Source organism: Mizuhopecten yessoensis, unplaced genomic scaffold (genome assembly GCF_002113885.1).
Source record: "Mizuhopecten yessoensis strain PY_sf001 unplaced genomic scaffold, ASM211388v2 scaffold10521, whole genome shotgun sequence".
Lineage (NCBI taxonomy): Eukaryota > Metazoa > Mollusca > Bivalvia > Pectinida > Pectinidae > Mizuhopecten > Mizuhopecten yessoensis.
The window spans coordinates 35861-50071 of NW_018408588.1; the positions used below are offsets into that span (position 1 = coordinate 35861).

Here is a 14211-nt window from a genome sequence, read left to right on the forward strand (position 1 = left end):
GTCAAGCTTATAGACAAGGAAGTCAAACTCCGATATAAAACACAGGAGATATACTCACGGACATATTTCTCCTTCCAGCACTTTGTTAGACAACTTGTTGATAAGTGGATTAAGACACTTTTCTACTGTAGCCACATCACATGTATCATCGTTAACTGGAGGGTTCCATTCTAGACACATGGGGCTGGATACACTTTTCATCCAGGCAGTCATTTTATACATGTTGTTGGTGTTGGAGAGTGGACAGTTCACCAGAGAGGTGGACAAACAGTCCTCGACCATATCTAGATCACTGGAAAAAAACATCAGCTTAGCAAAGGAGATCTCAAACATGAGGTCAAAAGGGTCTGAATTGCTCGACTAGTCTGTTTTACCTAATATATAATCATTTTTATTGAAATAAACACATTTGAAACTTATTCAAAATTTAATGAAAGTCACTGCTATTCCGTTTTTGCAACTTAAAGCTCTTTACATTGCAAGCTAAAAGCCAAAAGTTGTTCGATCCAGTTAACACATCTGAGTGTTCTGTTACCTTGTATACGGAAAAACAAAATAATCAGTTTTGCCGCGACAGGCCTTTACCTCAGTATAGAGTAAACAAGCATGGCCTATTAGCTCTTGAGAACGTTTCAAATGTTTTTGTGACCTTATATGTCGGGGAAGTTTATGTATTGAACAATCTTATACCTTTATCTCAGCCAAAAGGATGTCAAATGTCATTACTTTTGGCATTGTTACCTGTGCAAGATGGTGTTTCAAAATGAACGATTGGAAAATTAAGTTTACCTGTACAAGGTGTTTTAGAGTGAATAATTGTAAAAAAAAAAGTTTACCTGTACAAGGTGTTTTAGAGTGAATAATTGGAAAATTGAGTTTACCAGCTGTACAAGGTGTTTCAGAATGAATCATTGGAAAATTGAGTTGACCTGTACAAGGTGTTTCAGAATGAATCATTGGAAAATTGAGTTTACCTGTACAAGGTGTTTCAGAGTGAATCATTGGAGAATTGAGTTTACCTGTAGAAGATGTTTCAGAATGAATCATTGGAAAATTGAGTTTACCTGTACAAGGTGTTTCAGAATGAATCATTGGAGAATTGAGCTTACCTGTACAAGGTGTTTCAGAGTGAATCATTGGAGAATTGAGCTTACCTGTACAAGGTGTTTCAGAATGAATCATTGGAAATTGAGTTTACCTGTACAAGGTGTTTCAGAGTGAATAATTGGAAAATTGAGTTTACCAGCTGTACAAGGTGTTTCAGAATGAATCATTGGAAAATTGAGCTTACCTGTACAAGGTGTTTCAGAGTGAATCATTGGAGAATTGAGCTTACCTGTACAAGGTGTTTCAGAATGAATCATTGGAAATTGCGTTTACCTGTACAAGGTGTTTCAGAGTGAATCATTGGAGAATTGAGCTTACCTGTACAAGGTGTTTCAGAATGAAACATTGGAAATTGAGTTTACCTGTACAAGGTGTTTCAGAGTGAATCATTGGAGGATTGAGCTTACCTGTACAAGGTGTTTCAGAGTGAATCATTGGAAATTGAGTTTACCTGTACGAGGTGTTTCAGAATGAATCATTGGAAAATTGAGCTTACCTGTACAAGGTGTTTCAGAATGAAACATTGGAAATTGAGTTTACCTGTACAAGGTGTTTCAGAATGAATCATTGGAAATTTAGCTTACCTGTACAAGATGTTTCAGACTGAATCATTGGAAAATTGAGTTTACCTGTACAAGGTGTTTCAGAGTGAATCATTGGAAATTGAGTTTACCTGTACAAGGTGTTTCAGAGTGAATCATTGGAGAATTAAGCTTACCTGTACAAGATGTTTCAGAATGAATCATTGGAAAATTGAGTTTACCTGTACAAGGTGTTTCAGAGTGAATCATTGGAAATTGAGTTTACCTGTACAAGGTGTTTCAGAGTGAATCATTGGAGAATTGAGCTTACCTGTACAAGGTGTTTCAGAGTGAATCATTGGAAATTGAGTTTACCTGTACAAGGTGTTTCAGAGTGAATCATTGAAGAATTGAGTTTACCTGTACAAGGTGTTTCAGAGTGAGTCATTGGAAATTGAGTTTACCTGTACAAGGTGTTTCAGAGGTGAATCATTGGAGAATTGAGTTTACCTGTACAAGGTGTTTCAGAGTGAATTATTGTAAAAAAATAAGTTTACCTGTACAAGGTGTTTTAGAATGAATCATTGGAAAATTGAGTTGACCTGTACAAGGTGTTTCAGAATGAACCATTTGAAAATTGAGTTTACCTGTACAAGGTGTTTCAGAGTGAATAATTGGAGAATTGAGTTTACCTGTACAAGATGTTTCAGAATGAATCATTGGAAAATTGAGTTTACCTGTACAAGGTGTTTCAGAATGAATCATTGGAGAATTGAGCTTACCTGTACAAGGTGTTTCAGAGTGAATCATTGGAGAATTGAGCTTACCTGTACAAGATGTTTCAGAATGAATCATTGGAAAATTGAGTTTACCTGTACAAGGTGTTTCAGAGTGAATCATTGGAAAATTGAGTTTAACTGTACAAGGTGTTTCAGAGTGAATCATTGGAGAATTAAGTTTAACTGTACAAGGTGTTTCAGAATGAATCATTGGAAAATTAAGCTTACCTGTACAAGGTGTTTCAGAGTGAATCATTGGAGAATTGAACTTACCTGAACAAGGTGTTTCAGAGTGAATCATTGGAGAATTGAGTTTACCTGTACAATGTGTTTCAGAGTGAATCATTGGAGAATTGAGCTTACCTGTACAAGGTGTTTCAGAGTGAATCATTGGAGAATTGAGCTTACCTGTACAAGGTGTTTCAGAGTGAATCATTGGAGAATTGAGCTTACCTGTACAAGGTGTTTCAGAGTGAATCATTGGAGAATTGAGCTTACCTGTACAAGGTGTTTCAGAGTGAATCATTGGAGAATTGAGCTTACCTGTACAAGGTGTTTCAGAGTGAATCATTGGAGAATTGAGCTTACCTGTACAAGGTGTTTCAGAGTGAATCATTGGAGAATTGAGCTTACCTGTACAAGGTGTTTCAGAGTGAATCATTGGAGAATTGAGCTTACCTGTACAAGGTGTTTCAGAGTGAATCATTGGAGAATTGAGCTTACCTGTACAAGGTGTTTCAGAGTGAATCATTGGAGAATTGAGCTTACCTGTACAAGGTGTTTCAGAGTGAATCATTGGAGAATTGAGTTTACCTGTACAAGGTGTTTCAGAGTGAATCATTGGAAAATTGAGCTTACCTGTACAAGGTGTTTCAGAGTGAATCATTGGAGAATTGAGCTTACCTGTACAAGGTGTTTCAGAGTGAATCATTGGAGAATTGAGTTTACCTGTACAAGGTGTTTCAGAGTGAATCATTGGAGAATTGAGTTTACCTGTACAAGGTGTTTCAGAGTGAATCATTGGAAAATTGAGCTTACCTGTACAAGGTGTTTCAGAGTGAATCATTGGAGAATTGAGCTTACCTATACAAGTTGTTTCAGAGTGAATCATTGGAGAATTGAGCTTACCTGTACAAGAACTGTCAGAATGAAGCACCATAACATAAGGTGTGTCGGAACTGTAGAGGTGTAATGGTGCTAATGACTTCGCTATATAAGGTGCGACGGTACTGTAGAGGTGTAATGGTGCTAATGACTTACCCACATAAGGTGTGACGGTACTGTAGAGGTGTGATGGTGCTAATGACTTACCTACATAAGGTGTGTCGGTACAGTAGAGGTGTAATGGTGCTAATGACTTACCTACATAAGGTGTGTCGCTACTGTAGCGGAGAAATGGTGCTAATGACTTACCTGCATAAGGTGTGTCGGTACTGAAGAGGTGTAATGGTGCTAATGACTTACCCACATAAGGTGTGACGGTACTGTAGATGTGTGATGGTGCTAATGACTTACCTACATAAGGGGTGTCGGTACTGTAGAGGTGTGATGATGCTAATGACTTACCTACATAAGGGGTGTTGGTACTCTTGAGGTGTAATGGTGCTAATTACTTACCTACATAAGGTGTGTTGGTACTCTAGAGGTGTAATGGTGCTAATGACTTACCTACATAAGGTGTGTTGGTACTCTTGAGGTGTAATGGTGCTAATTATTTACCTACATAAGGTGTGTCGGTACTGTAGAGGTGTAATGGTGCTAATGACTTACCTACATAAGGTGTGACGGTACTGTAGAGGTGTAATGGTGCTAATGACTTACCTACATACGGTGTGACGATACTGTAGAGGTGTAATGGTGCTAATGACTTACCTACATAAGGTGTGTCGGTACTGTAGAGGTGTGAAGGGTGAGACTAGAAGACGTACAAGAGGGCCGCTCACACAGGTTGCCGCCTCGTGTAATACACAACTTGGGGGCTCTGTAAGGGAGTTCCATTATAGGTGATATGAGTTATAGTGAAATATGGTTATTGAACAAGTTAATTTTTTTACCCAATTTGTTTAGAAGCAAACTCATAGATTCTCTAGGTTACCAAAAGATTGTTTATGTTGCAAATTTTTCTTTTCCCAATTCCATTAATAAATGTTTGTTTTTTTCATTCAGAATTTTTCTGATACAATGAGAATCTCAATCAGTCTCAATAAGTGTCCTTGTCACTATTTATTGTAAAAAGCCTGTATTTGACTCAACAGTACCATTTACACTGTATTATAATATGCCTGGATAAGGCTCCATATTTATGATGCTGTTATCGCTATTAAATACTGAAATGAGTAACTTTACTTGTTCTACATATCTATATTTACCCCAGAAACAACCTCAGCTATCATGTATAAGATCACAAAATGTATACTAAGAATATAACATACACATAATATCATACCATCAAATGATACATTTATACTCAAGGTAAAATATACTTTAACGCTATACAATATTCACTAGTATTGTAGCGGCTACTTCATGTAGCAGGTCCTTACCAGGGGGGCAGGGGATGGTTTGTACAAGGTCTCCCAAAATGGCATCAAGAACGTTAAAATCATCCACCGTGAAGATATATGCGGGATCTGAGGCGACTTCAGAAAGCTGGGACTGAACAACGTCATTTCCTATTCCTACTACTAGTACACTGATATTGGCCTGTCTGATACCCTCTACAGTACTCTCGTACCCAGAATAAAATTCTCCATCTGTCAACTGAAAAATAAAATATATACAAAATGTTAAATATTAATATCAACAACATAGAAAGTAATATCAATATGAACTAATATTTCATTATCATGAACATATCTTATATCAATGTGAACAAATCCTATGAACATATCTTATATCAATGTGAACTAATCCAATGAACATATCTTATATCAATGTGAACTAATCCTATGAACATATCTTATATCAATGTGAACAAATCCCATGAACATATCTTATATCAATGTGAACAAATCCTATGAACATATCTTATATCAATCTGAACAAATCCAATGAACATATCTTATATAAATCTGAACAAATTCTATGAACAATTTTTGTATCAATCTGAACAAATCCTATGAACATATCTTAAATCAATCTGAACAAATCCTATGAACAATCCTGTATCAATGTGAACAAATCGTATGAACATATCTTTTATCAATGTGAACAAATCCTATGAACATATCTTATATCAATGTGAACAAATCCTATGAACAATTTTTGTATCAATCTGAACAAATCCTATGAACATATCTTAAATCAATCTGAACAAATCCTATGAACATATCTTATATCAATGTGAACAAATCCTATGAACACATTTTATATCAATGTGAACAAATCCTATGAACACATCTTATATCAATGTGAACAAATCCCATATTATATCCTATATTAAGACTTGGAAACAAGAAATTGATAATTCTATTCTTTCTATGGTTCTAGTTTATTTTTTTTACATGAAATTGAATTAAATATGGTAGATGTTGCAGCATTTGTTCACCTTTCATTCATCATTTCAAAAAGTAAATGAAAATTTTGCATACAGATTATACCATTTAATTTTTTTCAGAAATCTTTTTTTTTTAAAGATTTTAAATATTAATTCGTTTTTAAAAATCCTTCAATTTGAAAGAATTCCTTTGAAGTTGAATTTGATTACAAGAATTCCATGGTATTATATCTCATTATGTCCTGCTTCGACCATTAACAGCAATTTGAAAATCATAGCAAAATACAAAATTTCACATTCAGAGAAAATGTTTATTTAATTGTCAGAGGCGGAACAAAACTAAATTTCCATGTTTTTTTATCAGTGAACTTTAACTTCTAATAGAACACGGTTCTTATGTAAAGGTATCACTGAGTGAGAAACATAACAAAGAAAAAAATAAGGGCTGGCATACAGTATATTGATTTAAACAAAAGGCCTAGAGAGTATGTATTGCTCACCTGGATAATAAGCAGGTGAGCTAAAAATGTGGACTTTTATTCTCTGCTCTGATTGACTTACCAGTAAGATGACATCTGGTACATCCGGTCGGTTACCACTATCATCAAATATTTGTGACTGCACGAGTTCCAAACCTGCAGTTACATTTGTGCCGGACTTGTCACCATACTGATTAGCCAGCTGTGTTACAAAATCAGTCATCGCACTCTGGTCGTAATACCGATCCAAAGAAAAGCCAAAATGTCCTTGACTGGAGAAGGTTGCGACACCTAGGTGGATGGAATCCTCTCCTATATTGAGTTGTTCGATGATGTCATTGACGAAACGAGCCATGATGAAGAAATTGTCTTGGCCAATACTGCTGGACTCATCTAACAGCAAAACAATGTCTGCTTCACTGTAACCACAGACTGAAATAGCAATTAAAATCACACAGATAGGAGTCTTTACTAAAAAAATTATATACAGATCTAAATATTCAAATTTTTATTATAAAAATCATTGATTTAAAAAAAGGGCCTATGTTAAACAAATTATTACCATTTTTAATTGTATACCTTGATTTTGAAATATTTGTCATACCTGCTTGCTCAGTAACAATATTTGGAAGTTGAGTTGTTATGGTGACATCAGGAAGAGCCCCTGCATTACAGAAGTCAGCCCCACAGCAGTAGGAACAGTTGCTAGATGTTTGACAGGCTGTCACACACTTGTCTATCGACACACAACCTTTAGTGTACATCACAGAACCATCCTCCAATGTCCGCGACATCGACCCACATCTCTGGAAATATTACAAATTATCTTATACAATGAGACTATAATCAAATGTCTGCTACAATTATCAGATTCTGAGTAGAGTACAATTTTCTATTTGCAATTAATAATAATAGCAATTTCAAAGGTGAACTTGTCTTGCTCTGTTAAAGAATTTACCAATTAATTACCATCATGTAACTGTGCTCTGAAGACGGCCTCCCTTTGGCGGAAACATATGTCAGCACTTAAGATGTAAATCAAACATTACATTTTGTACCGGATTCAGTGGTGTTGTTGCTCATCATTTCTATTTTCATTTTCAATAGTCACCATGTAAGGGTTAAGTGATGAAATGGTAGTAAAACGACATCAGATCTATTTCATAGCATTTGTTATGGTTAAGTAAATGGTAATATAAGATGGGATTTTTTAAATATAAGTAAATAACTGTTTCCTCTTTCTCTGATATTTTCCCATTAAACACCATGAAAATTTCAGTCTCATTGAAAAATAATTGAAAATGTCTTAGAAGCAGGATCAATTATCATAATATTCCTTCATAACATATGAACAAACAATTCATCATATCAAAGAAGAAAATCTGGCTTCTAAACTCTGAACTTCAGTGCTGACCTCAGTGAGAGGGTCACAGATAGTAAGCTTGGTACTGGATTGACAATCAGCCTCTCCTCTCCTATCACAGCTGTGGCAGTACAGGGGCCTGTCCATATTATCTGGAACCATAATATGGTCAAAGGTGAGCATTTTTAAAAAAAAAAAAAAATTATATAAATTATGAAACTTATATAAATCACTGCAGAACCAGACTTATTTTGGGAAGAAACCAGAGTACCCAAATAAACTCTAAGGTGATTACTAATGATAATGTAATGTTACTGTAGGTCACTTAATTTCTGTGAAAAGTTATCTTCACGAATGTTCTACAAATGTGTCAATTTTGTGGGATACCACAAATACCGCAAAAATTGCAAAAATTACCAATCTGAAAAAAAACCTTTACATTAAAAGAGGAACCCAAAATAAACAACATTTGCGAAAGATTATATTTAATATTGCGTTCTTTGATCTACGGCCAACAACAAAACTAATATACAGATTTAAATAAATGATCCCTATGTAAATTATCATAAACAAATACAAACCTGGGGAACAAATGTGTTTCATGAATGATGTTGACATCTTGGCCATGAACTTGGTGTAGATCTTAGCAAGGGGAGGTAATTTCTCATCATACAGACAAGCCTGAAGGTGTGTCACTGCCTCACATAGCATGGTGGTGGCATTAGAACCAATCACCTTCATCGAGCGATGTATCATGTGACCAAATCCGACCACACAATCAGCAAGGTCATGGTAAATGTCGCTGTACGGGTCGTCATCAATGGCCATGTCTATGTCACAAACATTCTCCAAGGCAAAGCTTAGTTCCCCGATCACAAAGTCAACTGGTGCTTTTTGTACCGACAAGCAGGACAGAGTGTGTTCTTTAACACATTCAAATGTCATATTTCTGCTCCTGTCAGTAACAAAATGGTAAACAAAGATTAATTGATCGTTGTTATTTGATTGAAACAATATTTTCATAGTAATTTTATTTTTTACTTGGAAGGCTAAGAAAGAAAATTTTATTTTATATGGCTAGAACATGAGAAAAAATCTTGTAAGTCTACAGAAAGAAATGTGACCTATGGGAAAAGGGGATGGCCTTATTAGTCTATGGAAAGATGTGTGATTTTTTAAATCTATGGAAAGAGTCGTGACCTTGTAAGTCTATGGAAAGAGCCGTGACCTTATATGTCTATGGAAAGGTGTGATCTTGTGAGACTAGGGAAAGGTGTGATCTTGTGAGACTAGGGAAAGGTGTGATCTTGTGAGACTAGGAATGGAGGATTACTTACTCGCACATTTTGGTTGTGGAAGACATATTCCTTAAACTTGTAAGGCACTGCATAGCTTGGTCAATGTCACACTTATCAGTCGTTCCCATGGTGATACGTTGGCAATGACCTCTGATCCAGGAGGTTGCATGCATCACATGATCCCACACCTCAGTGTACTTGTCCCCAGAGCAGCTCTTCACTTTCTCCTCAACACATCCCATCCACATGTCCTTCAAGCTGTTGTTAGGCAAGACATAACAGTATCAGACATCTTTTTATTTCACATTTTAATTTTTTAAATTGTATTCAACAAGAGTACTACATGTATAAACAAAATGTTATGTCATTCAAGATTTGAAACTCAGACACAAGTTTGAATTTTTAACACAGTTGAAATAAGTGTATGTTACATGTATATTCCCCTAGGTAAAGAATAACACTTTAAAATGGCATCTTTTGAGTTCTTCTTGCTGATGAAATCATTAGGTCTTAGAATAAAGGATAGTTTGATAAATTTCCTGCCTGAAAATGTTCGATTTCAGGGTCCAAATTAGGGAGCATTGCCAAGTATGTGTATGTTCAGAAATGGATTTCTTGAGCTAAAAAATTGCTAACAAACGGATGAATGGACAACACCATAGGTCCCTGAAGATAGATGTTTAAAAAAATGTATAAATTCAGTGAAAGCCATCTTTGATCATGAATACAAATATCATATGACATTTGATTAGTAAGATGTACCTGCAGACACGTTCAAATCCATACATCATCGCCATTATGAATTCTTTTCTTGCCCTATCACTATCAACACAATCAATGGCAGCCTTTTTATCGCAGATTGTCTCCCCTGAGCCAGGATCTTCACGACTGGTACCCTCGCCTGAGCTAGGAGCTTCACGACTGGAGGTACCAGATTCAGCGCTTGATGTGTTATCTTTGGTGTCATTCATTCCAGGATCCAGCTTGCAGGTGTCTCCGATAACAGACCAGGCAAGATGTAGAGACAGGAAGGAGGCTCGGAAGTCAGCAGGGGAGCAGGTTTGTTCGATAGTAGCCAAGGAAGTACCCTCTATAGTATCCTCCAGATGTCTAAAGAAACAGACAATGCATTAATAGAAATACTCAAATGTTGAATTATGCTTTAACTTGAAATATGTGTATAGAAACAATTACAAGCTTAAATATTCAGGGGACATGTGGGCAATTGGATACCTGATTGAAAAACGTAAAGGATGTATTAAAATGTTAAAATGTTATTAATATAGGGGATGGGTGCGTGGCCATGTGTGTTGGTCAGTGTGTGTATAGACCACCACTACCTCCCCCCTTCCTTTGCCCCCAGGGGATGGGAGGGGGAGGAGATGCTATCACTGACCTTGGCACTTTGCACACGGTGCTACATGAGTCAGCTGGAGAGTGGTCAAGGACCAATCAATGTGGTGGTCAGCACTACACTGACCAATCAAGTTGCTCATGTAGCAGGCGGGAATGGGGCTCAGCGTCCCTCCCTGGACAAAGGGATCACTTTGTAGCGGCGAGGCGTATCAAGCAGGCGTGTTTGGCGAGCTAGCTATATTCTGTCATAGAGTGAAGAATAATTTTGGCCCACCCACCCATCCCCCCTTTATTTTGTGTGATGTACATGTGTAGTATATAGATAACAGTAGAGTAGTAGATCCAGTTATTACACATGGCGGTGATGTGAGGGGATTCAGAAGAATGCTATTAATTGATTACGTAACATTACATAATTATTATGTAATTGCGGTTTCTATACATGATTACGTAATATTAATAAACTGGATCTACTGTCCCAAACCTGGTCATTGTATTGATATTTCAGACCTGTGATTAATCTAAGCTGTTTTTGAGATTCACTTGAAACTCCAGATAAAATTTTGGCTCTTATGGCCAGATACATTAAGTGTGGACTTCCAGGTGCTCTAGGTATTTGAAACATTCCTATTAAACTCTATATCAAATATTTTACCCATTCTATATAACAATATATCTGCTACAATTAAGGTAAAACAGGCAATCCTTAGATTCACGGTATCACACTATACCAGATTCAAGTGATTTAATTTAACACTGTACTGATATAAATTACCAAATACATTGAAACAGTAAAACCTGCTAGTCTTACATGTACCGACACACACTTTGATCTGTACGGAATTTAATCTGTATCGAGATGTCTAACTTACTCACACACACTTTGATCTGTACAGAAGTTATTCTGTATGGAGATGTCTTACTTACTGACACACACTTTGATCGGTACGAAAGTTATTCTGTATGGTGATGTCTAACTTACCGACACACACTTTGATCTTCACTGAAGTTATTCTGTATGGTGATGTCTAACTTACCGACACACATTTTGATCTGTACGGAGGTTATTCTGTATGGTGATGTCTAACTAACCAACACACACTTTGATCTTCACTGAAGTTATTCTGTATGGAGATGTCTTACTTACCGACACACACTTTGATCTGTACGGAGGTTATTCTGTATGGAGATGTCTAACTTACCAACACACACTTTGACCTGTACGGAGGTTATTCTGTATGGTGATGTCTAACTTACCGACACACACTTTGATCTGTACGGAGGATATTCTGTATGGAGATGTCTAACTTACCGGCACACACTTTGATCTGTACGGAGGATATTCTGTATGGTGATGTCTAACTAACCGACACACACTTTGATCTGTACGGAGGATATTCTGTATGGAGATGTCTAACTTACCGGCACACACTTTGATCTGTACGGAGGATATTCTGTATGGTGATGTCTAACTAACCAACACACACTGTGATCTTCACTGAAGTTATTCTGTATGGAGATGTCTTACTTCCCGACACACACTTTGATCTGTACGGAGGTTATTCTGTATGGTGATGCCGAGGGCGAGACTTCCACATAGTCCACAATGACAGTGAAGCTGACGGAGGCGACATTTTGTCAGCAGGGAACTGGACTCCAGGTGAGATACCTGTTCTTTGATAGCTAGATACTGACTGGAAACACACGTCAATGTGTTCTTCTTAACACACTCCAGACTAGTCTGTATCTCACTGTAGATAAACAAGCAGTTACCAGAGTGAAAATTTCTAAACTGAACAACACTACAGAAATATATTCAACTTCATTAATACTGCCGAAAGAATATTGAAAGAGGTACTGTCTTTCATACAAATTAGATATGTGAACATCTCTGTTGGATTTTTTTTTTAATGTATCTTATAAGTTTGTAAATCTTGTTATCTTTGAAACACCTGCCAATTGATTACAATATTTACCTGTTCACCACATGTAACTTAATTAGAAATACTAACCTGTTGAACATCTGTATAATGATGTCAATAATTACCTGCAGGCCAATTTTTTAGTGTGCGCCACAGCCTTCACCAATGTGAATACACACTTCACAGCGGACACACCAACACAGGTCCGAGGTTCTGTATACAAAAATTGTATTGATCTAAAGCATTTACTACTAAAATTATTATTTTTTCATTCTGAAAACACTCTTTCTTTAATGTGTGCTTATGTACATGTATGTACACATACTGCTTACAGGATTGATATATGTATGTTGATCAACCTTTGAAGTTATGAAAAACCTCCTTCATGTTACAATAATTGTAACGCAAATCATATACAGATATCTAAACACAGTAGGATTGGTAGAGATACAAATAGTAATGCCTGAATGTTTGTCTACACTTTTTTTCAATTTAATCATATGCATCAGTGCATATTGAAACATTTTGAAAGTTAAAATAAGTATAAGCAAAACAAGCCAATCAGAAGTTTTTACTGGTTATCACTCAGAAAACCGATTGCAGCCAATCAGAAGTAATCACTCAGAAAACCCTATGGGCACTCACTGGAGCCAATCAGAAGTTATCATTCAGAAAACCCTATGGGCACTGACTGTAGCCAATCAGAAGTTATCACTCAGAAAACCCTATGGGCACTGACTGTAGCCAATCAAAAGTTATCATTCAGAAAACCCTATGTGCACTGACTGCAGACCATCAGAAGTTATCACTCAGAAAACCCTATGGGCACTGACTGCAGCCAATCAGAAGTTAATTATCACTCTTTGTCATTTTTGACAATGGGTAAGTCCTCTCTTGTTTCAATATCAAGGGCATTTGAGTCTGTTCATTTATTTTCATCAAGTGTTTCATCCCTATATTTATATCGCCAGGTATGTATGCTGCCAAAACAATGCCACCCTTCTTACCTAAACAACAGCCTAATAACTTTAATATTAAGTAGTTATGTAGATTGGAATAACCTATCATTTATATACATTATCATGCTCATGTTATTGACAGTATCGTCTGATATAGAGGAAAACCCTGGTCCCTTAGGAAATCTAGATATTGTCCATCTGAATTCTCGATCTATACGTACTAAAACTGACTTAATTGAAGCTGAACTAAATAACAATGACATAATCTGTATCACTGAATCGCATCTTAAACCTGAAATCCCAAACAGTGATATTATTATTGATTCTCATTCGATAAATCTTCATAGAAAAGACAGACTTAATAGACAGGGAGGTGGTGTACTGGTTTATTATAAAGATTCTGTACTAACCAAAAGGAGACATGATCTTGAAATAGATGATATTGAGCTACTATGGTTGGAAGTAACTATCAATAAACATACATTTTTATTAGGCTGTCTATACAGGCCTCCTGATTCAAATGTTGAATTTTGGACGAAACTTGATGGCATACTTGAAAAAGCATCAGACCTTTCTCTAGATATTTTATTAGTAGGGGACATTAATGTTAATCTTCTTTCTCTTCAACCAACTTCCCACCTATCAAGACTTCTTTCTAAATTTAACTTATACAATCTAATAAATGAACCCACACGTATTACACCAGAAAGCTCTAGTTGCATTGACTTTGTATTTACAAACAATAGAAATATTATAAGAGGTACACATGTAGGCGATCCATTTTGTAGTGATCATTCCCCAGTACATATTAGTATATCATATTGTGTATTTAAGCAAAACTCTTATATAAAGAAAATCTGGCAATATGACGCTGCTGATTTTAATCAAATGAATGAATGTCTACTAAATATGGATTGGCAACAACTAGCTA

The 14211-nt window shown here is 36.2% G+C and overlaps 1 protein-coding gene across 2 annotated transcripts in view; it reads right to left on the bottom strand.

The window, feature by feature from the left end:
* LOC110460910 overlaps positions 1 to 14211 on the bottom strand; it is a 110178-nt gene that overhangs the window by 35755 nt on the left and 60212 nt on the right. For both annotated transcript variants that reach the window (XM_021514121.1, XM_021514122.1), the window contains exons 25-35: positions 12447 to 12534; positions 11932 to 12150; positions 9806 to 10153; positions 9083 to 9301; positions 8327 to 8700; positions 7797 to 7897; positions 6987 to 7188; positions 6465 to 6814; positions 4951 to 5167; positions 4280 to 4388; positions 59 to 292 (exon numbers count right to left, since the gene is read on the bottom strand). In XM_021514121.1, coding sequence (XP_021369796.1) covers positions 59 to 292; positions 4280 to 4388; positions 4951 to 5167; positions 6465 to 6814; positions 6987 to 7188; positions 7797 to 7897; positions 8327 to 8700; positions 9083 to 9301; positions 9806 to 10153; positions 11932 to 12150; positions 12447 to 12534 — 2461 coding nt within the window. The remainder of the gene's footprint in view (positions 1 to 58; positions 293 to 4279; positions 4389 to 4950; positions 5168 to 6464; positions 6815 to 6986; positions 7189 to 7796; positions 7898 to 8326; positions 8701 to 9082; positions 9302 to 9805; positions 10154 to 11931; positions 12151 to 12446; positions 12535 to 14211) is intronic.